This window comes from Theobroma cacao, chromosome 9, assembly GCF_053813885.1.
Source record: "Theobroma cacao isolate CCN51 chromosome 9, ASM5381388v1, whole genome shotgun sequence".
Classification (NCBI taxonomy): domain Eukaryota; kingdom Viridiplantae; phylum Streptophyta; class Magnoliopsida; order Malvales; family Malvaceae; genus Theobroma; species Theobroma cacao.
The window spans coordinates 9,361,173-9,387,951 of NC_142647.1; the positions used below are offsets into that span (position 1 = coordinate 9,361,173).

General features: G+C 35.8%; 4 protein-coding genes across 4 annotated transcripts; 2 read left to right on the top strand and 2 right to left on the bottom strand.

Annotated features, from left to right (window-relative positions):
- Positions 1-789: 789 nt before the first annotated feature.
- PRPL35 (Ribosomal protein L35) lies at positions 790-3,583 on the bottom strand. Its single transcript, XM_018127847.2, has 3 exons — positions 3,222-3,583; positions 2,760-2,876; positions 790-995 (listed from the first exon to the last, which is right to left on the bottom strand). The coding sequence occupies exons 1-3, from the start codon at positions 3,489-3,491 to the stop codon at positions 918-920; spliced, it is 465 nt and encodes a 154-aa protein (XP_017983336.1). The 5' UTR covers positions 3,492-3,583; the 3' UTR covers positions 790-917.
- Positions 3,584-4,060: 477 nt separating this feature from the next.
- Positions 4,061-8,494, bottom strand: LOC18589030 (Transducin/WD40 repeat-like superfamily protein). The gene is made up of 5 exons (XM_018127834.2): positions 7,667-8,494; positions 6,257-6,326; positions 4,903-5,140; positions 4,659-4,732; positions 4,061-4,572 (listed from the first exon to the last, which is right to left on the bottom strand). Exons 1-5 carry the CDS (start codon positions 8,314-8,316, stop codon positions 4,519-4,521), a joined length of 1,086 nt encoding a protein of 361 aa, XP_017983323.2. The 5' UTR covers positions 8,317-8,494; the 3' UTR covers positions 4,061-4,518.
- A 367-nt stretch (positions 8,495-8,861) lies between these two features.
- On the top strand, positions 8,862-9,471 carry LOC18589031 (DNA-directed RNA polymerase subunit beta). The gene is made up of 2 exons (XM_007013834.3): positions 8,862-9,123; positions 9,248-9,471. The coding sequence occupies exons 1-2, from the start codon at positions 8,906-8,908 to the stop codon at positions 9,381-9,383; spliced, it is 354 nt and encodes a 117-aa protein (XP_007013896.3). The 5' UTR covers positions 8,862-8,905; the 3' UTR covers positions 9,384-9,471.
- Positions 9,472-13,888: 4,417 nt separating this feature from the next.
- Positions 13,889-26,765, top strand: LOC18589032 (Tetratricopeptide repeat (TPR)-like superfamily protein). The gene is made up of 24 exons (XM_018127783.2): positions 13,889-14,047; positions 14,348-14,576; positions 14,849-14,910; positions 15,131-15,223; positions 16,265-16,337; positions 16,418-16,717; positions 16,808-16,872; positions 16,976-17,107; positions 17,303-17,344; positions 17,435-17,959; positions 18,049-18,206; positions 18,448-18,964; positions 19,193-19,255; positions 19,343-19,444; positions 20,380-20,700; positions 20,786-20,878; positions 20,976-21,077; positions 21,172-21,276; positions 21,730-21,863; positions 22,850-23,033; positions 23,299-23,430; positions 23,518-23,630; positions 23,995-24,073; positions 24,168-26,765. The coding sequence occupies exons 2-24, from the start codon at positions 14,507-14,509 to the stop codon at positions 26,292-26,294; spliced, it is 5,592 nt and encodes a 1,863-aa protein (XP_017983272.2). The 5' UTR covers positions 13,889-14,047; positions 14,348-14,506; the 3' UTR covers positions 26,295-26,765.
- The last annotated feature ends 14 nt before the right edge of the window (positions 26,766-26,779 follow it).

The following is a 26,779-nucleotide window of genomic DNA, read 5'->3' on the forward strand; positions in this document are numbered from 1 at the left end:
AACTTTCCATTCTCCTGCTGCTCAAAGATACCTGCCAAGCGTGTTTTTACTTTGGTTCTGAAATTGGATTTTGATGGGTGTGAGACCCCACAGAGAGCAACATGACATGTTCTCAACCTTAATAGGAGAAAACAAGATTTGATGGGTTTGAAAGATGGCCTGCCAATAAGCAAAAACTTGAGCCCGTGATGGGAAAACACTCCATTTATTTAGCTTTGTGAACTTCAGTTGCTAACAAGTAGTCAAGAACAGAATAGGCTTTTTATCAAGATGGAAATTGGCAACAAGATTTTGCTGGTAGGGATAGCATTGCTCTACCAAATGAGTTTCCTGTTAGGGATAGTGATGCCTACCAATTATAACAAACGAAAAACCCTACACTTAATGTTTTTTCTGTCCTCAAAATAGCCCACCATGCATAACCACTCCATTGTTAAATACCGTCGTCGTTTCGTGAATCATCTACCCTTCCTTCTATTCACCAAAGTTGAGTTGCACGGACTGCTTATTGCACTCCAGAAATCAACTCTTGTTAACCAAATGAATTGCTATTAAAACAAATACCAATGAAAAGGTAGACTTCACACAACAGTAACATAACAAAGCAAATACAAGAGATGTCATGAACCATTCTATCCCTTTTGTTTAGAACAGAAATGATTGAGGATCCTTATGGATGGCCTAAGCCTTTTTTTTAAACCCCAAAGCATCCACCATCCAAGGAATCGGCATTTGATGCATGTAATATTTATTTGTGTGATGTCGTAAACTGGGTTCTGAGCATCAACATGAGTGGAAAAAAATAAAATTCAAATTAGAAATTAAAACAATCAACAAACTTTTCTCTGACATAATTGTGAGAAATTACAAGGTAACAAAATAATTAACTCCTCACATGACACTTGAAGACACTCTCTTTACTTAGCATTTCTATTTACTTTGAGATAAGGCAACGCACCAATCACATTGTCATAGTCATTCCGGCTAACTGCATGCTGCAAACAGAAATTGACACATACACTATAAGAACAAATTATATACTTCAATAAAGACCAAACGATTTAACCTTACACATTAAAAGAAAAGTGTTTCATTGTAAATTATCTCAGCAATTTAAACAGTCTGTTTAAAACAAACAAGGTAATGGATCAATTTCTCTTATGTCCCAAGGCATCTTGAAGACATGAAGACTAGACGGTAAGTAAGTCCATGATGTTAAACAGGGCATGTCTTCATGTCTTCAAAAGTGCAGTAAAGTGTAACGTATGAATAAAGTCTCTTGGTTTAAGTGTAGTGTATGAATAAAGTCTAACAATGGTCAAATATGATCAGTAAATTTCTCTATGACCTAATTTTATGCATATGCTTATGTATTGTACTAAACATGGTGCTAAATTTTAAGCTTTTTGAATAGCCTATCCCTTTAAGTTTAACATGGGACTTTCTCACAGTGTCATCTTATCAGAAAAACAAAAGTGCAATCTGCCTCTCATCCACCACACTTACCACAGAATGGGTAATAGCAAATAACTATAATTTCACCTTGAAATACAGTAAATAGATAAAGATGACATTCAGTTTACAATATATGTTTCAACATCTCCAGTCCAGGTATCTTTATATGAGTTCATATGAAGAAACAAAGAATCATGTTATCAACTGAGCATTTAAGAAAAACATTTCATTGATGGCGGTGCATGTTACTTTTGAATACCGTTCACTCACTTCTTAAGGTCAATATGGAACTTTCTCACACTGTCGACTTATCAGAAAAAAAGTGCAATTTGCATCCCATCCCACCACACTCACCAAACAATGGGTAAGAAAAAAAAACAATGATTCCACCCATCAAAACCTCCCAAAAAAACCAAGCTGATTTTGCTATATCCCAGAAAGAACATAGGTTCATTATTTCACCATAAAAAAAGCTATATAGATACTCTGGGGATGCCTGACCCTTTAGTCAGTACAAGATATGAAATGTATCTATATTAATTGGGTAGCCACAACTCTGCTTGAAAGAACAGGCGTGAACTTCGAATTCTACCTTTTGACAACGGTAAAAAGAGAAAAAACATGTCACAAATATAACAGGCAACAAAACAGGTGCCCCTTCAGGACTCTTTTCTCTCTCTGGATAAATTAAAAAGGAAAAATGTTATTCATAGCCTGTGTGACATGCCAAGGTGGAGTCCATTTACTAATCCCAACCACACATGGGAAACTCATTAAAGCCAAGAGACTGAATAGCAGGATTGAATTCCCATTGATGTGGAGGAAAAGAAGGGTGGTGGGAGAAAGAGGAATGGGGAAGGCACCAAAATTTAGGATATAATTTTGAAAATGAGCCTCATTCTAAGACATTCAGATCTAGAGTAAAAATGATCTAATTATTCTATTTTTTTACAAAATATTCTTCTCTATGCAATGTCTGATTTGCTCTCTCTCTCTCTCTCTCTCTCTCTCACCCCTCAACACAATTCTCTGCAGATTCAAAATTTATTTCTTCGACACAATATACCAGTCATTATAAATAGCTCCAATTAAGAAATTAAAAATATGACCTACAAATTCATTTCCCCAAGTTGGTATCTCCAATTAAAGGGATCAAGTGGCTTATCCTGTCCTAAGTCATAAAATGAAAGACAGCATAAATTTGGAGCAATGCTCACTTTTTTAGACTATCTAAAAGCTCAAAGATTAAATAAGAACAAAGCACAAGCAGAGGCAAAACTTTGGAGGAAAATAAAAAAACTGACCATCTTGGAAAGGCGCAATTTACGTTTGGTGTTCTTCTTAGCCAACAAATGCTGCTTCCCAGCTCTCCTCCTAACTATTTTCCCTCTTCCTGTTACACGGAATCGCTTTGCAGAAGCCTAATAAACCATATGACAACACGAAATCCATTAGAAAAACATACCCAAATGCATAAAAGGTAGAACAAACGCGTTGTAGTTTTTAAGCTGTGTCTTTCAATTGCCAAGAAAAATTTTCAACCATTGTGGAAGAATAGTCGTAAGGAACCGAATTTGCTCCAAAAATTCTAACTTTTCTGAACTCAAACCAGAGCTAAAAGTGTGGACTCTTTTGGCCTAATTTTAACTCAATATACCAACCAAATTTATAATATTGTTTGATATAATAACAGAAAAATAATGCTTAGAAAATGTAATCTTTCCTTTGTTTTGTAAGGAGTCAGTAGAGAAGAAAGAGAGAAGTACCTTATGGGTTTTCATTTTGTAGCCTTTAGCAGCAAAGACAGTGAGAGATTGGAGTCTTTGAGGGGCAGGGGTGATAGTGCAAAGCTTATAGGAAACAAATGAAGGGAACCCAGAAATGTTCTGAGTGGAACTCAGTTTCAAGGCCTTGCCCAACTTGTTGAATTGGGGGAGTTGGAGTGAGTCGCGCGAGAGTCGAGTGGAGGAGGAGTGGTAAGAATGGCAAAAGGGTAAATTAAAAGACATGGTCGTTAAATTCAGAGAAGAAGCCATTGATGATTGATGAGTGTGTTCTTTCGTTGAAGCTAAGGTTATGTTTGTGGGAAGGGACTGGTCATTGCATTTACGTGGGAGGCAGTGGATTTGGATAGAACGGAAATGTGCAGCCTTGACATTGCGTCCTCATGGAATGTCATGGACCAGCGGAACATGGGCGTTTGTGGCTGTAATTCGTTTGATACCAAAACTTTTACCTCTCCCTGTTCTATGGAAAGAAATGTTAGTAATATTTTTATGTAGAGGCAGTAGTTGATAATTTATGTGACAAATTTTAATATATATTAGAAGAATATGTTTATTATAATAATTATAAAAAGTATGCTTAAAATATTCATTTATAAACCTTATAATAAATAAATATCTATGAATATTATTAATTTATAAAGTAACCAGTGATAAATGATAAAATTAATTAATTTTAATTGAGAAGGTAATAAAAAATCTCGACCTGCAAAATAAGCATTTCATGGATGGCATTTCCCTTCCACATTTACTATTCAACTTAATCATAGAATAGAGCAACAAAAAGATAATATCTACCCTACCAAAGTAAAAAGATATGGTTTAGCAGAAAAAGGGTTCAATCTCATTGTAATTATCGAAGGCATAGGATTTTTTATAATTATAGACATTAATCTTGAGAATATTGTTGAGAGCAATACCCTTGGCTTGGGTTTTGTCTGCATCAACCCATTAAATGGGCGATAGAGATTTCTTCCTTACACATCTATCAAGACAAATCACCCTCACTTGTTGCATGGTTGTATTGAACACAAATAACTTCAGAGTACACCATCTGCATTGTACAGGCCAAAAGAAAACAAGAGACCATTCCACATTCTGGATCTTACATTCACGGCATGTCAACTTTGCGAACCAAAAAAATTAGTCGTTCCATTCCCACAAAGGCAAAGAATGGCTGGATGAAATTCAGTCTCCTCAAGTTACAGCTCACAGAAAGCATTGATAAATTCAATGCTAACGTTGTCTCTTTCCTGTCTTTTGTGTCTATTTCTTAATATTACGACCTTGTCAATATGGCTATAGATTCCCACTCCAAGCCACATATAACATCCTGCACGATATTGCATATAACTGTAAGAAACATAATTTATGCTTTTTAGATTTGAAACCCAGTGGGATAGTGAAGTTTCTATTTACCGAGGGGTTCTGCTGGTCAATGTCAAAGCTATTGATTGCACAGGGTTCCGCTAACAGCTCAACAGGTTCTTCACCTATGCAGTTGATAGAATATTATACATGTTAGTCACATGTGAATCCTTGAAAATAAAACGTAGATTCATCAGATCAATCCAAATACAAATTAATATATCTCATCATTAACTATTGGTCTGCCCTAGCTACAGATGACAATTCAACAATAGTTGCTTAAAAAATCGCTTACCTTGTTCTATAACGGCAAGAATCCCATCTTCTGAACAGATCATAACAGGTAGAATTCGTGTGGAAGACATGTTGTTAATGTTCGAAGACCTTGTGTAGCGGTCATACTGAACTTCCCAAACCTCACTTTCAGATAACAAAGGCATGGCAGTCTGATCTGTCCCTCCACCAGAAAGAACAATAGGCTGTTGTTGTGCTCGAAGATCCCAAGCAAATACAGTCCCTGACGAGCCTCCTGCCTAAAAAATCCTAGAAAGATTGAAAATCAGCACAAGACCTCAAGCAAATAGAAAATGTTAAAATCTTAGTTTGAAGAGAAGGCTAGCATGGATATAAAGTAGCCATTAAAGAATCCAATAAACAACAATTTCAATTTGATAAAAGAAACAACCTCTTAAAGTTTTTCTCAACATGGTTTTCATGCGGGTAAACTGATCAGATTTAAATCTTTTTCTTAAGAAAAAGTTAAAATGAGTTAATATACTGACATCACAGAGAATGAATAACCTTGGTTGGAATAGCACCTCAGGACATCACTTTGTAGTTCATATAACTTTCCCTATTGCTTAAATACATAAGAAAGAACTAAAATGTTGTATGAACTGAACAACTATGTAGCCAAAAAATTAATGATCAATTGCATGCACAGAATTCAATTCAAGTAACATTAATGTTAAAAAATCATTTTATCTAACAAAGTATGGTCCTCATCCTTTATTTATTGTACATAAGAATGTTCAACTATCTACTGCTTATGCCGGTAGCAATCAGCAACAAATAATTCCACCAATTACTATATGGTCCAGTACAACCTAGCAACAGCTAATATTAACTGTTGCTACCCTTTAAAATAATCACAATAGGATTGGGGGGCTATAGTCACCATTGTCTTCAACTTCATCCATATTGTTTATGCAACTTCTATCAGCAACAATATTTGTAAAGAAAGTAGAAAAACTAAAAAACTACCAGATCTAATCAGCAAATTATTTAGAAAATAAGAAAGAGGAAGAAAGATAAAGGCCGATTTTCTATCCTTTCTTTCTCTTGTTCTTCTTTATCTTATAATCTTTTTACAGTAGAAAGGAAAAATACCAGATGCTAACAAAAATATATTTAGAAAGTAAAAAAGAGAGAAAAAGGCTGTTTTCTGTCCCTCTTTCTTTTTTTCCCCCTTGTTTAAAGAAGAAAAAGAAAACAAAGGTACAGTTAATTTATCTCATATGTTAGTAGTCATTTCACCAAAAGATAAGAATACTTAAAAAGAAACCAAAAATATATCACTGATACCAGTATTAGTAAATTAATTGCTGCGATGTAGAACTAAAACATTGAGAAAGAAAAACCCATCTTACCAGACAAGTGTGCTTCCGTGATGGATGAATATCAATCGAGTGTACAATTCCAGATGTTTTCCCTTGACACCTGCAAGATAACCATTAAAAGAATAACATCATTTAATACGGTAGCACAGTAAGCATGTTTAATCTATAAGTTGTAAACATCATGATTGCGGTTGATGAGCCATTTAAATATTCCTTTAAGAAGCACAGATACTCAAAAAGTTCATAGGACAAAGAGAGAAGTGACCCAGACAGTTTTCCCCTTCTAAAGGTTCAAAAAGATGCAGCCAAACCAATCCTATAAAACTGAAATGCCAAGAGAAAATCTGTTTGTACGGGTTTTCAAGTCATCTACAATAACCAAAGACCAATAACCTTTCTATCATTAAATGGAAGCCAATTGCCAACAGGGAGGAACCCTTTGGATATAATTAGTTTTCCCCTTTTCACATTATTTGCAGAGTTTCCACCTACACACGTGTATGTATAGTTGCATGTACCCACATTGGTAATGAGGTGATGTTGATGGTGAAGGACACTTAAAGCTGCCTTGTTTAAAGGCCTGTGGAAGATTAACTGTGGAAAAAGTAGGATGGCCAGTTAAAGCAAAAATAGGGTTACATCGTGGTGAAGGCAGCAATGTGAATACCACAGCATCCAGCAGCATTGACATGGTGACAATGCCGTGGTACCTATTTATAAGCTACATTGAATCTCATCCAAACATAACCAGCAGCAGCTATCTTCATAGACAAATTACTGATTTCATAACTCATAACCACACACCAATAATATGTTGTTCACTTGTTGTGCAGAAAACAGATGCAAAATTCTTTTTACGAAGAACTCCTTCAAAACTTCAATATAACTGCTCCAATCTTGATAGCTAATAAAAAAAATGTTAGAATAACCTAATGTCTAAAACTCCAATTACAACAAATACATTTCTATTACCATTCATTATTGCAAAAATGCTTTTGATAAATCGCTCAGTTTACATTGTGGCGTTACAATTCACATAAACAATCCTTATGAGCATCAAAAGAAACCAATGGACAATGGAGCCTCCATTTTTCAGATCATCAAATTATCCTCCTAATATCATATAAAGTATAGAATTTGTCCAACTACTGTCATAATTCCTAAACATATCAAAAATCATAAAATGCCCATTAACATGCAACTTAGGAAGCAACTGATAACAACATAATAAAAGCACAAGCAACACCAGAATTTTTGCCAAATTGACCTCCATGGTGAAGAGCATCAATTTTATTTCTACCCACATTCTAAGAGAAATTGGCTAATCACATAACATTACATAAATGCACAGTAAAATTTGTTAAAATCACTTTAAGCTATATCACTAGATTCAACAACATAATTTCTTTTTTCACAACAAAACCAAGCAAATCCACTCACCAGTTCCCCTTAAACTGCGAAACAGGTCCACCAGGCCTCCTCTGATCCCACCACTGTAAACCAAACCCATACCCACCAGTCACAAACTCACTCGGGGACGCCCACCTAACCGCTGTATAACCCACTAGCCCATTCGCGTCGAAAATTCTTCGGTAACTCAGCTTCGAAGAATTCCCAACGACACTCACCAAATTAACCCTCCCATCTTCTCCAACACTCACGCACTCACTCCCACTCTCCCTCAAATCCACGGCCGACACATGCCCTATATGAAACTCCGTCCCCGAAATCGAGGCCTCGGATTCGATCACCGCTCCCTTTATTAAATCGGAGACCAAAATGTGAAGCGAGCCCGAGAAAGTAGCGGCAGCGAGGATCGGTTGGGGGGTGGATTGGGCGGTTCTGAGGGATGAAATGCGGGAAGGTGGAGTCCATGATGATTGAGGGGTTAAGGTTGGAGATAGGTTTTGTACGCTTGGGTTCAGACAGTGGATTTCGACGGAGGGAGAGTTGGAACCCGTGTCGAAATAAGCAATGGCTGCAAATCTGTCGAAGGCGGAAACCGGTGGGAGCCAGCGGACGGCGTCAATGTACTTGGATTGTGGGATTCTATGGACTTGTGAGGGGTTTTGGGGTCCTGAAATGGCCATTGTTTCAAGAATTTTAAGGGGTTTAGAAGGGGGAAGCGGGGTTGTAATTTTACCAGGAAGGGAAATGGTGAGTGTTTTGGGGGAAGGGGTTTTGGGTGGGAGGAGGGAAGGCAAGGGTTTTGGGTCGGGTGGAATTTGATTTAAAGGGACGTTTGCCAGCACGGGCGGTACGGTGAGGAGCCAAGCGCTCCCTAAATTATTTTCAGTTTTAAGTTAGCATTTCGATTATTTCAAATTTTAAATTATTTAAATTCGATTCTCTATTTTTTTTCAAGTTTAAAATCGTCCTGAATTTAAAAAACTGCAAGTTTTCTAATATTCTTTTATTTTTTTAATAAACTTTTGTTTTGTTACAATATTTTAATAAACTTATTATTTATGTAAAATTGCTAATGCTCAATTCTTGCTTATCTTTAAATAAATACAAATTCTCAATTATCCAAAAAAAAAATATATATATATATATATAGACATAAAAGCATGCATATATACGGGTCTGGTGGTTGAAACTTTTGTGAAATTACATAAACGGCCTTGTGATAGAGGATTTGAATGGATAGGGTGATGGGCGTTTTTCACTGGATAGGAAATGCTGGTGATACACAAAAGCCTTGTCTTCAAAAGCATCGACTCTTATCTTCTTGTGAGGAGAATTGACAGAAGACTTGTTCCCAAAATGACTAAAAGGAAAGATCCGCCAGAAAGTTCAAGAACTCAGCAGCAACCCATTTTCCCACAAAGGGTTTCCAACACAATTCTGGCTAGGTCTGTGGTTGCTGTGGTTGGACTTGGCTTCATTGATGCTGGGTAACATTTCTTCTTTCTTTTTCTCCCTTCCAAATCTTTGATCACCTCAATCTTCTGGTCAAATCTATCTTTTATATATATATATATATATATAAATATATGCAACAAATTGTGTAATGCGCAGGTATAGTGGGGATTGGTCAAGGATTGGAGTGATCTCAAAGGAGGTTGAGGACCTGCTAAAGATTGCTGCCTTTGTAGTTGTTCCTTTGTGTTTCTTTCTCATATTTTCTTTTTCCAAGGACTCTGCTGAGACTTGAGTGTTGGTTTGGGCAAGGAAGATAGCAGTCTGAGTTATAACAAAATAACACTGCCATGTATTTGTAATAATTGCTTAAAAGTTCAAAAGCTACGACTCTACAAGTTAGCAGCGTACTGACAGAACAGAAGGTACTGCCAGCATATACTTGAACCATTGCACCCCGTGTGCAGTATTCAATGTGCTACCCATCGTTACTGGAACTTTATGCAATTTTCCTTCTCAGATAACATGAAAGGGAAAAACCAAACTGTTGTTTTTTTATTATGAAGAAATTGTGAGGAATGTTTTTTTTTTTATAAAAATATTTTAAAAATAATTATTAAAATAAATTTAATTGTTTTTAATTATATTTAATTATGACTTGATAAAAATATTTTTTAAATTATTTTAAATAAATTAAATTATTTATCATAATTTCTTTTCATTTGCGTTTCAGATTTCTTTCTCTCACCATCTCATTCTCTCAAATTTTATCAATTTCTCTTCGACATTCGTCTGTTATACTTCCGATTTCTCTCTTCTACATTTTCATATTTTTCTTTCTTACGCTTTCAAGATACTAAACAATAGTTTTGATGTGTTTGGATGGATAGTTATTTGAGAAATTCGATTTTTAGATATTTTAGATAAAATTAAAACAGTAGAAATAATCATAGATGTATGAAATAACTTTTAATTAAATCAATTCGGGACTTAGATACCAATAAATTCAAAATTTTAAAATTTATAAACCTAGGTTTTAAAATGATTTTTTTTTTTTAGTCAAAGTAGGTATTTTAGATTAAAAAATTTGTATTTTGATTTATGAAAATATATTAAAAACACTTTAATTGGTGTCAAATTGTAAAAATAAAATAAAAAAAATGAAAAGAATTGAAAAGATATTAAATTTTGATTCGTAAGTAACAATAATATTTTAGCTATTAAAGTGTAACAAAATGTTTTTAAATATGTCGTGTAACAATAATATTTTTTCAATATGGCACGTAAGAACATTTTTTAACCATGACGTATAACATGTTTTTATATATGACGTGTAACAACAGTATTTTTTTTCAACATGCTATGTAACAACCTAATCATGGTGTGTAACTATAATATTTTTTTTCAACATGACGTGTAACAACCTAACCATAGCTTGTCACATATTTTTATACATGACGTGCAACAATCTAACCATGGCGTGTAACAACCTAATCATGACTTATCATATGTTTTTATATATGACGTGTAACAATCTAACCATGGCTTGTCACATGTTTTTGTACATGACGTGTAAAAACTTAATCATGATTTGTCACATATTTTTGTACGTGGTGTGTAACAACCTACCCATGTCTTATCACATATTTTTGTACATGACGTGTAACGACCTAACTATAGCTTGTCACATATTTTGTTACATAGCGTGTAATTTTATTAAGGATAATTTTATCTAATTTGACTAAAAATAGTTAAAATTATAAAAAGAGTTATTTTTGAAAATATCTTATCTTTAAAGGTTATTTTTTAAAATGTCCCTTTTATTATTCATATTTTACCAAATAAAAAATAAAAGGCAAAAATATTAACCAAATCGAGTCTTAATATAAAAGTTTCAGATGCTGTTTGACACCAATAGCCATTTTTAAAGGGAAAAAAGGGATCCGATCCCACTGCTCCTCTAGAGATTGATGCCAACAATTTTTATTTTATCGGGGAAGGAGATTAATGAATTTATTTTTTTGAATAAAGAGATATATTATATATACTTAAATGTGAATTATTTTTAAACTCTATTTTGTTTATGTTTTTATTACTCGTTTTTTGCTAAAAAAAATAACATTTTGGAATATTATACATTAAAAAATATGTAATTTAATTTTTAAATGATTAAATGCTTGGTTTTAGATTTACATAGATTAATTTTGTTATAATTATCCTTACATTTTTAATGATTTTTTCACTTTTAATCAATTACAATTTTTTTCTTTATAGTAATTATTTTTTTTAACAAATGAAAAGTAAATAATAAAAATATTAAGAATACAAATTAATTTACTAGCTTTATGGTTAAATGATCAAGGCTTTGTGTTACAGTCCAACGGCAAGTCATGTAAATCTCACATCGAAAGAAGTTTCTAACAAAAAATTAAAAGAGATTGTTATGATTTTAAAGAGGTGCCGTGAACTCCACATCGACTTTACTGTATTAAAGTAAAATTAAGTATTTAATGATTTACATCATTTTCAATGGTGTCTTTTGTAGAACAAAATCATGAAGTTAGTGAATAAAAATGAACAATACAATGCATATTGGTGTTGGTATGGATTGTGGCAATTTGTATCAAAACAAACTTTAAAATATTATCAATGTGCCACTAAGGACAGGCACATCAAAGAGAAGCTCCTAATGAGGAGCTAAGTAAACCATCTTCAATTTGTAAGACGTGTTTTGTAAAATAAAATCAAGTCAAAACGGATAATATCTTACAAATTGGTATTGGTGTAACAAATTGGTGTTGGTTTGGAAGGTAACACTTCTGCTGGTATAGCCATAAGAAGGCAACCACAATATAGAAAGAGACGTTTGTGGTCCTAATGGCTGCGAACAAACACGCCAACTTTCTTATTTTAAGTCGGCTAAGCCTATTATTCCCTTTCCTCCTTCATGTCTCGAACTACGAACAAGATAACAGTGATATTAGCAGACAATATAACTGCATAAGATGTTCATTCGGTGAATTGGTTGCTGCATACATTGTGTTTATGCATGTAGTTATGCCATTCTGTGTGTTGAGCATTGCGAAACATGAATATGTTATATGCGCTGCTAGAGTTCACTGCCTTTTTGTTTCGATCCTCTGTCTCCATTGCTATAAGCTCATCTATCCAGGGGAGGAGGTATTATGAGGATCTGATGCATATATATATATACACTTGAATAATTAACCAATAAATAACTTCTTCAAACGGATAGAGTAAGATTTATAAGATTAGGTATACGGTTGTTGCAAGAATCTACACAAGAAAATTTTTGGCTTGGCTGGTTTTTACGCAAGGGACTATGTTTCTGCTTCAGTTCCGCATCAAAAGGAGAAATCTGCTTGGTATTGTTGACTATGTGCCTTGGTGTGGATGGCTGTTGATGCTGGTCGTCCTGATCCGGTGAAGATGGTAACTGAATGAGGGGGATGAATCTGTTTTGCTCCTTGGGTTATTTTCTGGTTGCCTAAGGGAGCTTGTCTTTGCTGCTGCCTCTAGGTTCATCCCGTTGGCAGCCTCTTCAGTTATTTTGCTTTATCTTTACCATACGCAGGGCAAGTCAATACAGGGTAATTGTCTTGCATGTGCTGTGCTGCATTTTTTTTTCTTGAGCAATGAAATCATTAGAATTATCTTTTTTAAAAAAAAGAGATCTGTAAGATTAGATTCGAAACAAAAGCTAGATCAAAATTCTTTGTAAAGAGAGAAATGATCAAACTAAGAAATCAGTCATATAATTGAAAGAGTTCATGACAAAATGAGATCCAATGGTAGGATTTGAACCACATCAAACCCAACGATGTCATAGTCTAGCCAGGTTTTAAAACTTTAGTTTGTCCAACTATTATAGAGGAAATTCACGAAAGAAGGATATATATAGGGAAAAGATTTAGGTCTTTTTGTTCATGAATATTATGTTTCGTTTTTTTTTGTAGCCATGCACGTGGCATTGCACTTGAAATAATATGCAACACACTCATCTTATCTTTCCACATTTCCATTCTAAGATCATTTCTTGTCTTACTTAAGCTTCTGCTTTAACCACACAACAGCTGTAGTGCACAAATTCTATGTTTTACCCCCAAAAAAAAAACACAGAAAGAAAATCTTCCTTTGTAGTACTATCTTAGAGTTTCTATCCCCGTATATAGGATAACTTAAAAGAGCCATTTACCAAAAAGAAGATCAAATCCGGCAAACTTAAGATTAGATCCCTTGAAGTCATCAACATATTACACAAAGAGTTTTGTTCATTGCTTTTAGCTATAAAATTAATGGTTTGTTACATGAATATGTAGTGGTTGTTTAATTACGGGGAAAAATTTATTGACGGTTTATTGCTAATAAAAATGGAAAATGGAGACAATCCTTGTGTGTATAATCTCTCTGACTTGACATGATTGCATACAAAAGAAAACACTCAGCAGCTGGCTAGCTATATAAAGCAAGTAATCAATGTGTCATGTATCCATTGGATTGAATTTCACTCAACCAATTCCAACCTAGTAGATGCTGATAACCCTTCAATCAGTTGTTTCTACTTTGGAATGGCAACCTTCCAAAATCTAGAGGTATGGAAAAAACGAAAAGAAAAAGAAAAGAGTCAAAATCAAAATAAAAATTAGAGAATGAGAGATGATGAGGTGTTAAGGAAGGAGGAGAAAAATGAGAGGTCTGAAATTGCTAGCCTTACGTTCTGGTTTGCTTGTGTACAAGAAAGCACCTGGCTTACCTTATCCTATCCAACTCTCTGTCTCTTCCCTTTCTCTCTCTATATCCTCTTCCCAAGCAACAGTACTCTCCTATCTCTCTCATTCTCTCCCCTTGTCCCCAGCTTTTCTTTCTTTCTTTCACTTGCACTTTTTAGTTTTCCCCTGATGCTCACCAATATCGTATTCCCTCTTATTCCTTCACCATGTAAAATCTCCTTTCCAGATCTTTTAAGTGCCTTTAATTAAAACCCATAATTCAATGCGGAAAAACCATAAGCAATCACATCACAATATCTCATCTGCTGCTCATTCAATGCTCTATTTAATTCACATTGCTATTGGTTTTTGCTTGAGCTGCTTTCAGCAGTTTCTTAATTTTCTTCTCTTTAGTTTTGCTGTTCTATATATCTGTTTCTTTATTGAAACTTTTGAGTTCTTTGTGCTGAGATATTACTGTCCACTGTCAAGTAACTCTCTGGTTTTTCTTATTCTTTACTATAAACAGAAAAGTTTTCGAGCGTTGGACGGAGATTTCTCTCAAAATTTGCATGCAGAGAAATTTAGTCGATAAATTCAATCTGGGTCATAGTTTTTATCGTCAAAGAACCGATTGAAGCATTCAACACTTGCATCTTTATAAGCAATCCCACACTTGTGGTGCATAATGGCTCCCAAGGCAGGCAAGGCAAAACCGCACAAAGCCAAGGGTGAGAAGAAGAAGAAAGAAGAGAAAGGTGTTTCCTCTCTTCGACCTCTCTCTCCCTTTTCTTTCCATTTCTTCTCCTATAGTTTGCTTGCATTTGGTTGCAAAGAAAAATTAGGAGGAAAACCCAAGGAAATAACCTCTAATTAAACTGATACCTATGTTTGTTTGATTGGTGTTTGTTGGTTTGACGAGTCATATCAATTCAAAAACGTCTGGTTCAAAATCTTTTGCTTATGATATTATATAATTTCTACTTCCATTTTCTGAAACCTTATCTCATATGCTCCATTGTCTCAACAGTTTTGCCGACTGTAATCGAAATCACCGTCCAAACACCAGAGGAATCCCAAGTCACTCTCAAGGTATCCATCTATCTATCTATATGTATGTATCCCGGTCTTACCAATTTGTTGAACAATACATAAAGAAATTTCATGCCTTATATATATATATATATGTATGCTTAAGAAATGCCATATATATATATATATATATAAGATGTATATTTGTCACATTTGGTTCTTAATTTTTGGTTAGTGGTATGAATTATGGTTTCCCACGAATGGGCGTGGTTTTATTCAGGGGATATCTACGGACAGGATCTTGGATGTAAGAAAGCTTTTGGGGGTCCACGTCGAGACATGTCATTTGACCAACATCTCCTTATCCCACGAGGTAGGTATTATAGACACACATTTTTTTTTTAATTTTTTTTTATTTTCATGCATTTTAAATCACGTGTTTTGCACATGCATAAATAATCTTTTTCTTCTTTCTCTTGCAATTCTCGTGCACAACATTTTAGTGTTAAAAAGTATGTGAACCTAAGGTTAGCTTTCTAGTTCGAGATTGGCATCCTCATCACCCAAAAAGTGGACGTGCCGGCCGTGGACCGAAGAAATAAATGTACCCTTTTTCTAACCATTGGCTCCGTTAACTCCTAAATTCCTTAGCTGCGGTCCTTACCCAATTGTCCATCAACGCTAGCTCTGAGTTTATTTTCATTGAGATATCTAACTTCTTTTCACATTTTCAAGCGTCATTAACTCTAGGAATTCTTCAATAAAAAAGACAAAAATTTTAGTTGCTCTTGTTTATTACTACTTGACTATAACATTATGTTTAATATTAATCATAATGTGACATATTTAAAAAATAGTAAATTATTATTAGATATAAAATTCTCTAAAAAATTATTGAATGACACTTGGAAGGAATGAAAGAAGAAATTCTGCATTCATTTGTAAGGAATTTAGCCCCAAATTTTTTCTTTTTTCTTTTTTTTCTTAATTTTAATTTAATGATGTCACGTTCAACTGGAAACAAAATAGGACTAAAAGTTAACCGTGAGTTCTCCCTGATCACATGGTTTGCCATTACCCCATAAGCTCAAATTTTTAAAATATTTATGATTAAATCAAATTATTGAGTATGTATTCAAATATTTAATTTATTAATTAATGTATGATCTTTATACACTATATATTTCTAAATCTGATTAATGTTGGTAAAATGATAAATTGCAAAATAATTCATTTTGTACAGTTTTACATTTGATTTATAAATTTCTGTTTTCTTAATCTTCAACAATTTTTTTTTTAAAAAAAATGGAAATTGAGTTGGAATGGACTCCGGAATGATACTTTCTAACGGAATAAACAACCAGACTTAAGTGAAATTAACGGTCTGATATCTCGCGGGCGAAATCCCCTACAGGTACGAGGACCTCAACTCAAGGACTCCGTTGACATCGCCTCCCTCAAACCATGCCACCTCTCCATCATCGAAGGTAACGTCCTAATCCGGCGGTCACAATTTCTCATTCCCCAGAAAATCTATCTTGTTAAAGAAACAAAAAAATTGGTGCAGAGGACTACACGGAGGAGCTAGCGATCGCGCACATCCGACGACTCCTCGACATCGTTGCCTGCACAACCTCCTTCGGTTCGTCCAAACCTTCTGCTCGAACCGTTCCTAAAGAACCGGGTTCTAAGGAATCCGCTGCCGCCGACAACGGTCCAAGCCATGGGAGTGATTCTTCCGACAACTCGAAGGCGAAGGAAAAAACCGAAGCGGCGGCGGTGACGGTGGTGTCGATGTGTCCTCCGCCGCAGCTCCGCCAGTTCTACGATTTCTTCTCCTTCTCTCACCTCACCCCTCCTATCCAATGTAAGTCTTTTTTTCTTTGTAGCCATTAACTGGTTTTGTTCTATTTTTTTCAAAGTTAAATTCCATTTTTATATGTTTATGTTATTGCAGATATTAGAAGATCAACTCGTCCATTCCTGGAGGATAAAACAGAAGATGACTTTTTCCAAATTGATGTATGTCAAAGTGGGATTCTTTACTTTGAAGTTTTATTGTATTTTTTTGCTTTCAAAAATGGGGGGCTAACTTGATTCTTTGGGGGGCCAACAATATTCGCAGGTACGAGTTTGTAGTGGGAAACCGGTGACCATAGTTGCCTCTCAAAAAGGGTTTTACCCAGCCGGAAAGCGCCCTCTTATGTGTCACTCTTTGGTCACTCTTCTGCAGCAAATTAGCAGGGTCTTTGATGCTGTAAGTTCCATTTCATCTCTTCTCATTCAAATTCTTTCCATTAGGTATCCCCTTGGAGATGTTTACTTTTTCTACAAAATGCATTTGTTACTACTACTACTACTACTACTACTACTACTATTATTATTATTATTATTATTATTATTGGGGGTTACATAATGTATTCATTTTAAGGAACTCTAATTTTCCTTGCAGGCGTACAAGGCTCTTATGAAAGCTTTCACTGAGCACAATAAAGTAAGTAAATTTTCAGTCGAGTTCCTGCATTTTGATATTAATAAGAGTAGATGGTTTTAATGTTTTCTTTTTTTTACATTTACAATTCAGTTTGGCAACTTACCTTATGGTTTTCGGGCAAATACATGGGTTGTTCCACCTGTAGTAGCGGATAACCCATCAGTTTTTCCCCCACTTCCAGTGGAAGATGAAAACTGGGGAGGAAATGGAGGTGGACAAGGAAGAGACAGTAAACATGAATATAGGCAATGGGCAAAAGAGTTTGCAATTTTGGCAGCAATGCCATGCAAAACAGCAGAAGAGAGGCAAATTCGAGATCGGAAAGCCTTTCTGTTTCACAGTTTATTTGTCGACGTTTCAGTTTTTGAAGCAGTCGCAGCAATCAAGAACATCATTGAAACCAATCAGAATACTTTAAGTGACCCTTCTGCTTCAATTTTGCAAGAAGAAAAGGTGGGAGATTTGATTATTAAGGTGACACGAGATGCTCCTGATGCAAGTGTGAAATTGGATTGTAAAAATGATGGGAGTCGGGTTCTTGGAATGTCAGAAGAGGAGCTTGCTCAGAGAAATTTACTTAAAGGCATAACTGCTGATGAAAGTGCAACTGTTCATGTCAGTGAACTATTTCTTCTGAGTGTTTACTTGGCGAACTAAGAAGGTGGGGATCTATTGCTGATATCACTTTTTTTTTTGTCTTGTAGGATACTTCTACGTTAGGTGTTGTGGTTGTCAGACACTGTGGCCACACAGCTGTAGTAAAAGTTTCAGCTGAAGTAAATTGGGAGGGGAATCTTATTCCTCAGGATATCGACATTGAGGACCAGCCTGAAGGAGGCGCCAATGCCTTAAATGTCAATAGGTAAGCTCATCTCTTGTCCTTTTCATTACCAAGTTGTTCTTATTCTATATTCAAAGATATATTATATGCACTAACTATCCCTCAATAACTCAAACACACAGAAAGAATCAAACATATGGATGCATACACAAATGAAAATGTGCACATACTTGATTTTGAAACAATTAGATATGGCAGTGGTATCTATGTCCACTACAGGATTGTGAGATATTAATGTCTATCTCTTACAAATACCTTTCAGCTTAAGGTTGTTATTGCACAAGTCATCCACACCTCAATCATCAGCTCAGCGATCACAGAGTGTGGATTTTGAGAATTTACATTCTGCTAGGGCTTCAGTTAGGAAAGTGTTAGAAGATAGCTTGCAGAAGTTGCAGGATGAACCCTCTAAAAACTCCACGTCTATCAGATGGGAGCTAGGAGCATGCTGGGTACAACACCTCCAAAATCAGGCTTCTGGGAAAACCGAGTCTAAGAAAAATGAAGATGTTAAGCCTGAGCCTGCCGTGAAAGGTCTTGGAAAGCAAGTTGCATTACTAAAGGAGATTAAAAAGAGAACAGATATAAAAGGTGGTAAAACTGAACATAGTAAGGAGGTTTCTCCAGGCAACAACCTTGATATGAACAGGAAATCAGAAGTCAGAAATCAGAAGGAACTAGAGAAGCAAGATGAAGAAATGCAAATAATGTGGAAGAAACTGCTTCCTGAAGCAGCATATTTGCGACTAAAAAAGTCAGATACTGGTCTTCACCTTAAGGTATAGCTTGCTACATTCCCAGAAGAATGACTGTCCTGAATTTGATCCATCCATGGGCTTTTTGAACTTATTTACCTGTTCTTTTTCCCCAAAATTTAACCTGTAAAATTTTTATGTATTAGGCAGCTCTCTCTCTCTCCTCAAAAGAAAGAAAAAACGTAGTTGCTTGTAGGTCATTTTTCATTTTAAGTTTGGTAGTAATGTTTCTATGGTTTGTTCATATGTCAGTCGCCTGATGAGTTGATTGAAATGGCACATAAATACTATGCTGATACTGCTCTTCCAAAGCTGGTTAGTCCCTCAACAATCAATATTTCCTTGTTCTCTGATATGTTGTGGACTTAATATATATGGTTGGTGTGACTTCAAATCTTTTAGGTGGCAGATTTTGGCTCCCTTGAACTTTCACCAGTTGATGGAAGGACTTTGACAGATTTTATGCATACGAGGGGTTTACAAATGTGTTCTCTAGGACGTGTGGTAAATAATTTATCTCAACATTTTTCCTTTTCCTTATAACTCATCACCATCTTTCTTATTATTATCATCTTCATTTATAATTACTTCTATTACAGCCGGGTTATACATACCTTTACGCCTGTAGCAAGTAGTAATGATAATCTGTTTTATAAAGAAGCAAAAAAATAATAATATGCTAATGGTCTCAAATTATACCAGCAAATAGTTAAAGCTAATATAAGAGTATTAATTTTCTTCTGTCATTCTATTAGAAAGTATGCCAACCAAATGATAAAAATCATATGGAGAAAAATTAGGTCACTAGGTAAGATATATTTAAAGAATATAATTTTTTTTGGAATACTGAATCTGAATCTCTTTTGAACTAATTCAATCCACCCTCAAAAGACCAAGCAAGAAAAGAAGAAAACAGGTGGAGTCTCAATCATTTTTACCTTTCAGAGAAAATGTTGAACACTATCCACTAAAAGGACTAAAGTTATTACTATGCCATTAATATAATTTCTACTGAATGGTGTCAAATTTTGAGTTTTTTTCATTGGTAATTTTTTTCAACCTAGTTGTGGCAATTAACACATTTAAAAGACAGTCTCAGTAATGCCTCTAGCAAGTGTAGATATTTGGCACGTATTTCTTGCACTGTTAATCACATTTGTTCTTCTTCCCTTTTATATCATTCATCTACTAAGAACAAAAAAACAGTTTTGTCTGAGTGGGGGCAACTTTGACTAGATATAATAGTCTATAGTGTCAGTTTGTCCAAAATGTCTTGAAATGAAAAATATGTTTGAAGAGTATCTGATCTCATTTAAGTTGGATGGCAGACAGGGAGCCTGGCTTTCTTATAATTACATATTAATGGCTACTACTGAGGACTGAAATTTTGAACTCCCCTCTCTCTTCTTCCCATCTTTTCCTCTTTCCTATCATTTTAGGTTGAGCTTGCAGACAAGCTGCCTCATGTGCAATCACTCTGTATACATGAAATGGTTGTTCGTGCCTATAAACACGTGTTGCAGGCTGTTGTATCAGCGGTTGATAGTGTTAGTGACTTGGCTGCTTCAGTAGCGGCATGTTTAAATATATTGTTGGGAACACCATTAATTGAGAATGGTGACATAGATATCATTAATGATGATAAATTAAAATGGAGATGGGTGGAAACTTTCCTTTCAAAGAGGTTTGGGTGGCAGTGGAAACCAGAAAGTGGCCAGGATCTGAGAAAATTAGCCATTCTTCGTGGACTGTCCCACAAGGTACAATCATCTTGACATAGTATGAGGAATCTCAGAATAAATGTTTCTCCATCTCCATTTTCTAAATGAAATGATAATTTCTCAGGTTGGGCTTGAGCTTGTTCCTAGGGACTATGACATGGATACTCCATCTCCTTTTAGGAAGTCAGATATCATAAGCATGGTCCCTCTATACAAGGTAAATAAACCACTGAGTGGAATATAAAAATGGCAATGAATTGTCTTACAATTTTGACTTGAGTTTGACTTTGGTGACATTTTTTCTTTCCCCACAGCATGTTGCATGTTCATCAGCTGATGGACGTACATTGTTGGAATCATCTAAGACTTCCCTGGATAAAGGTAAATTGGAGGATGCAGTCAATTATGGCACTAAGGTATGCGGAAGCATCTCTCTATGTGTTGTTCTAAATGGTTTTATTCTTCAGCTATATAAATGGAAAACTGAACCAATATATCTGAATTCTGAAGGCACTTTCAAAGCTTGTGTCAGTCTGTGGTCCTTACCATCGGATGACAGCAGGAGCATACAGTCTTCTGGCTGTTGTGCTTTACCATACTGGAGACTTCAATCAGGTATTTGCTTTATATGTGGACATTTATTTTTCTTTTTCTTTTTTTTTTTAATTTGGGGGAAGGGGGGTTTCAAACCCTGCTCTTCGAGCAAGGGGATCATGCACCAATCACTGTGCCAAATGTACAGGTGCTATATGTGGACATTTCGATTCATGCAACGCATGATCAAATTTATCTGCTTTGCTTACTAAAGGACTGAGAACTTTGATTGCTATTGGAAATCCATTGATGATCAAAAGATATAAAATAGAATAAAGTGGAATATCATCTTTTTATTTTTGGTTTTTTTTTCTTAGGTACCTCTGTTGTCATTCTTTTTTTAAATTTACTTTATTTGAATTTGGCGGTACTGAATCAAGGATTGGTTTCTAGCCATATGCTTCTGTGTGATCTCTATCCAGATTTAATAATTCTAGTGTTTTGCGTTTTCTTATCTGTTTTTCAATTGTGTAGGCAACCATTTATCAGCAGAAAGCATTGGATATAAATGAAAGAGAGCTTGGACTTGACCATCCAGATACAATGAAAAGTTATGGAGACCTAGCTGTCTTCTACTACCGCCTTCAACATACAGAGTTAGCCTTGAAGTATGCTTTTATATCTTTTTAATTAAAAATTTGTTTGGTTTAGCTTCCTTTGTTTTTAATTTTGAGATCTAAAATTAGTCCTAAGCCTTAGTGGAAAGAGAAAGGAGCTTACCCTGGAGATAATCCTCTTTGTGATTTCTCTGTCAAAAGGGTGCATGTTATTGATCAGGAGAGGTTTAACAATGATTTATATTTTGCAGTTTCTGTATAGAAAATTCATGTTCATATGCTGCACAGTTTATACCATTTACTTGACCACATAATAGGTTGTTGTTAGGTTATGACTTTTGAGTTATGACTATGTTAAGAGCTAATATTGCTATTTCCTTTTTCTGTTCATGGTGCCTAGGATTTCTTGTAGTGGTAAAACATATATTGTAGCTTGCTCAATAGCATCAAGAATTGCAGCTTTTAGAAAGATAATTCTTATCAACTACAATATGATTGCAATAGTCATAATCAATTGTTAACTAGGTGATTGCTTCATATAAACTCAGCCAGAAGAATCTGGATCATGATATGTTTTATTAAATTTTTTGTCCCATAAAAATTGAGATGTAATTGGGTTTAGACTCACTGAGAATATTATTGATGTCCTAAAGAGTGTAGATTCTAATACAATGGAGTTCAATAAACATCCATTGTTATATGATTGCAAACTTCCTAAATGTCAATGTTGTGGTAATCATAGGAACTATTCCTCATAAAAAATGAAACTTGTGAGCATGAGCCTTTCCAATGATGGTATTTGTGCCACAGGAGTGTTGTTGCTTGAGATTAGTAGGAAAACTTAACATCAATAGCTAAAAACTGAAACTTGATGCTGTCCACATGAGAAGTAAAACATAGTTCTTTAGAAGCAAAGCCCATGATTTTGAGAACGCAGAAGTTCTATTATTTTGTAGGATGAAATTCATTCTCAAGTAACATCAAGCGATGTTTTTATTATTAGAGTTCGTGCTTACCTTTTTCTTTTCTCATTCTAGGTATGTCAATCGTGCATTGTATCTTTTGCATTTAACGTGTGGGCCATCTCATCCAAATACGGCAGCCACCTATATTAATGTAGCAATGATGGAAGAAGGGTTGGGAAATGTTCATGTTGCTCTTAGATATCTCCATGAGGCTCTCAAATGCAACCAAAGACTACTTGGAGCTGATCATATACAGGTAAACTATCATATTAACAACTGAGAGTAAAGTAATCTCTGTTCATCATTCAATTAGATGTACTAGATTGAATCATGTCATTTATGTTGCTAAATTGAATGAATACCTATTCACTGAATGAACTGAAATTTAAAATCTGGATTTGCATTTTGAAGTTGAGCTCCTTTTATCAAATTTAACCCAAAAACAAAACTCAATCTAAATTGAACTGAAAGCAGACTTGGAAATAATAATGTCTATGTTAATGTATTTCTGACTTCTACAGACTGCTGCCAGCTACCACGCCATTGCTATTGCTCTCTCTTTGATGGAAGTTTACTCGTTAAGTGTTCAGCATGAACAAACTACCCTACAAATACTGCAGGCAAAACTAGGGTCTGAGGACCTACGTACACAGGTAGTTTGATGTTTGATAATTCTAGATTATATCTCATTTTATGTAGTGATTGTTGGTCCTCAGATCCATATCCTATGTCTTCTATAGGATGCGGCTGCCTGGCTTGAGTACTTTGAGTCCAAGGCCCTTGAGCAGCAAGAAGCTGCACGTAATGGTACTCCTAAGCCCGATGCATCAATCTCCAGCAAAGGCCATTTAAGGTATAATATACAAGCAAAATATATGTAGCTGAATATTAGTTCATGTTGTTCAATAGTTAGTTTATTTTTTATTGTCCAATTCAACACAGTTGAAATTGTTGAACCATAGGCTCAAAGGTTTCCCTAATCTTTAGTTGGCCTGTATTTTTCTGTTAAAGTTGATGGACATTTTTACTTGCAATGATCAAGAACCCTTTTGGAATGAATAAGCGTCCTGAAAAGATATGATTTACTCCCAAGGAAACCTCTTATATTTGAGATAAATTTAATTGTGAAGTCACCCAGTTGCCCCCAACCTCTTTTCTCTTTTAGTGTTATTTGTGTTGGTAAGAATTATTTATGATAGCTTCCCATTTTGGATCAGTGTATCGGACCTTTTGGATTATATAACCCCAGATGCAGATATGAAAGCAAGAGATGCCCAAAAGAAAGCCCGTGCGAAGGTTAGTCCCCTAACTAATCCCTGGCAGTCCTTTTGGTTACTATCATCTTCATATTGACAACATATCTAAGAGAAGGTTTCCCTTCAACAAACAGATGAAGGGCAAACCAGGCCAAAACTGGGAGACAGTCACAGACGAATACCAGAATGATGAGATTTCATCACCAACTTATCCTGTTATGGAGAATTCAAGTGATAAAGAAAACAAATCTGAAGCTCAATTCATGGAATCTAGTAATGAGAAACCCGATTCACTTCTCCCAGATCAGCCAGTGTTCATTAAAAATGATGGCCAAGAACTGGATGACACCTCAGATGAAGGATGGCAAGAAGCTGTTCCTAAAGGTCGTTCACCTGCAGCTCGTAAATCTTCTGTTTCAAGAAGGCCAAGTCTAGCAAAACTGAATACAAACTTTATGAATGTGTCCCAATCCTCAAGATACCGAGGAAAGCCCAATAATTTCACATCTCCACGAACAAAACCCAATGAGCCTACTGCTTCAGCTGGACCTAGTCCTCCTGCTTCAAAAAAGTTTGTTAAAAGTTCAAGCTTCGGTCCAAAGCTAAAAAACCCAAGCAACACAACCGGTGGAATGGAGAGACTGGTAAACCCAAAATCAGCCCCAGCTAGCCCAGCTTCAACTGATCAAGCTACCAAGCCTACTCCAGTGGCATCTCCGATCAGCGTGCAGGCAGCTGGAAAACTATTCTCCTACAAGGAAGTTGCTTTGGCCCCACCTGGGACAATTGTAAAGGCAGTGGCAGAGCAGTTGCCAAAAGGAAATCCTCTCCCAGAACAAAATTCTCAGGCAAGCCAAGAGACAGCAGCACTAGACATTACACCTAGTGATTTGGCAACATTAACAGTTGCCAAGGATGAAGTTCTGGAAGCCACTGGAGAAAAAGAGTTTCTAGGTTCTGAGACAGAAATCAAAAGCACTGCTAATGAAGAAAAAAAAGCACAGACCAGGAAGTCAGTGGCGATTGAAGCTTTGGAGGAAACAAAGGACACTGTAATTAAAGACATAAATATAGAAGCTGGAGCAGTAGAAGTAAAAACTGATGTTGAAACCACAAAAACAGAAGCTGCAAATGGATTCGCAAATTCTGATTCCTGCAAGGATTCAAATAGTGTTAGTTTAAAAATTGAAGCACTGGAAACTGGATCTTTAGACAAATGCCAAGTTACATCTTCCAATGCAGAACTGCTGGCTGTTGTAACTGATAATACAGCTCAGTTGCCACAAAAAGAGGCCTCTATTCCCTCAGGAGAAGTGGCAGATGAAGATTCTCAAGAGCTATCTGGTGGTGAAGTGAGTGTTAGGCAGTTGCCAACTGAAGGAGAAAAGCAAGATGAAGCAGAAACTGGTAAAGAGACAACAAAGAAACTTTCTGCAGCTGCACCCCCATTTAATCCATCCACAATTCCAGTTTTTAGCTCAGTTACAGTTCCTGGTTTCAAGGATCATGGAGGAATCCTGCCCCCACCAGTGAATATACCTCCAATGCTTCAAGTCAGCCCTGTCCGTAGGTCACCTCATCAATCTGCGACAACTAGAGTTCCATACGGCCCTAGGCTCTCTGGAGGCTATAACAGATCCGGAAATCGGGTTCCACGCAACAAGTCTAGCTACAACAGCAGTGAACATTCTGGAGAAGGGAACCACTACAGTCCTCCAAGAATAATGAACCCACATGCAGCTGAGTTTGTACCTGCCCAACCTTGGATTCCCAATGGCTACCCTGTCTCTCCTAATGGATTTTTGGCTTCTCCAAATGGCATGCCAATTTCACCAAATGGTTACCCCATGTCCCCAGTGACAGCAAATGGTTATCCGGCAACACCAAATGGTGTTCCTGTGACTCAAAATGGATTTCTGGCAACTCCAGTAGGATCAGTAGAACCGCCAGTTGTTGTAACTGTTGATATTGGAGCTGAAAACAAAAGTGAAACAGTTGCAGGGCAGACTCCTCAGAGTTCCTCCACGGAAGTTGAAGGTGAAAATCAACCAACAGAGCAGAAACCACAAAAGGATCAAACTTTAGACAATGAAAACATGCTGCCTGAAAAGGAAGGAAAGCCTGCAGATGTGGTTCCTCTGACTGGTGATGTTACTATGGCAAAAGAAGCTTGCTGTGAAATACAAGTTGATGAAAAATCAAGCAAGTGTTGGGGAGATTACAGCGATGGTGAAGCTGAGATTGTTGAGGTTACAAGTTGAAGAAAACAAGATTATTTTTGGATGGTAAGTGATTTTTCATAGCCAAGGGCTATATAGCACTATAGCTACAAGAGACAAGTAGTGATAAACCATGCAGAGCCACTAAAGACAGGGCTAAGGATGGGGAAGTTTATTTTGCAAAGTTTGTGACATGTTTGACAGTAAACCGAAGTGATGCGAATACGTTCTGATACGGTTGATTTTGCAGCACAAGGAGGCTTGTCGAGAGACTGGTATGCGAAAGGTACATACCATGACCATCATCTGTTGAGTAGTTCGTCGATGACTAGTACTTTTTGTTCTCTTTTTTTTTCCAAAAGTTTTTGGTTATTTTCCTGCCATCACTTTTGTTGGATGTGAACGAAAAGATAAAGAACCATGGAAGAATTGTACCTTTTCTAGGTTGTTTCCTAGGAATAATAAGTTGATGTAAAATTGACCTTAATAAAGCTTCAGTTTTCTTTCTTGTAAGATATAATGCAATA

Excerpts from the sequence above, each read along its gene's own strand:
- LOC18589030 (XM_018127834.2), bottom strand. The coding sequence starts at position 8,316 with ATGGCCATTTCAGGACCCCAAAACCCCTCACAAGTCCATAGAATCCCA. Across the intron at positions 6,327-7,666 it reads TCGCAGTTTAAGGGGAACTG|GTGTCAAGGGAAAACATCTG; the intron begins GTGAGTGGATTT and ends GTTATCTTGCAG. Across the intron at positions 5,141-6,256 it reads CACGGAAGCACACTTGTCTG|GCAGGAGGCTCGTCAGGGAC; the intron begins GTAAGATGGGTT and ends AGGATTTTTTAG.
- PRPL35 (XM_018127847.2), bottom strand. The coding sequence starts at position 3,491 with ATGGCTTCTTCTCTGAATTTAACGACCATGTCTTTTAATTTACCCTTT. Across the intron at positions 2,877-3,221 it reads ACAAAATGAAAACCCATAAG|GCTTCTGCAAAGCGATTCCG; the intron begins GTACTTCTCTCT and ends ATGGTTTATTAG. Across the intron at positions 996-2,759 it reads AATTGCGCCTTTCCAAGATG|CATGCAGTTAGCCGGAATGA; the intron begins GTCAGTTTTTTT and ends TTCTGTTTGCAG.
- LOC18589031 (XM_007013834.3), top strand. The coding sequence starts at position 8,906 with ATGCTGGTGATACACAAAAGCCTTGTCTTCAAAAGCATCGACTCTTAT. Across the intron at positions 9,124-9,247 it reads CTTGGCTTCATTGATGCTGG|GTATAGTGGGGATTGGTCAA; the intron begins GTAACATTTCTT and ends TGTAATGCGCAG.
- LOC18589032 (XM_018127783.2), top strand. The coding sequence starts at position 14,507 with ATGGCTCCCAAGGCAGGCAAGGCAAAACCGCACAAAGCCAAGGGTGAG. Across the intron at positions 19,256-19,342 it reads ATACTGCTCTTCCAAAGCTG|GTGGCAGATTTTGGCTCCCT; the intron begins GTTAGTCCCTCA and ends CAAATCTTTTAG. Across the intron at positions 23,631-23,994 it reads TCCAGCAAAGGCCATTTAAG|TGTATCGGACCTTTTGGATT; the intron begins GTATAATATACA and ends ATTTTGGATCAG.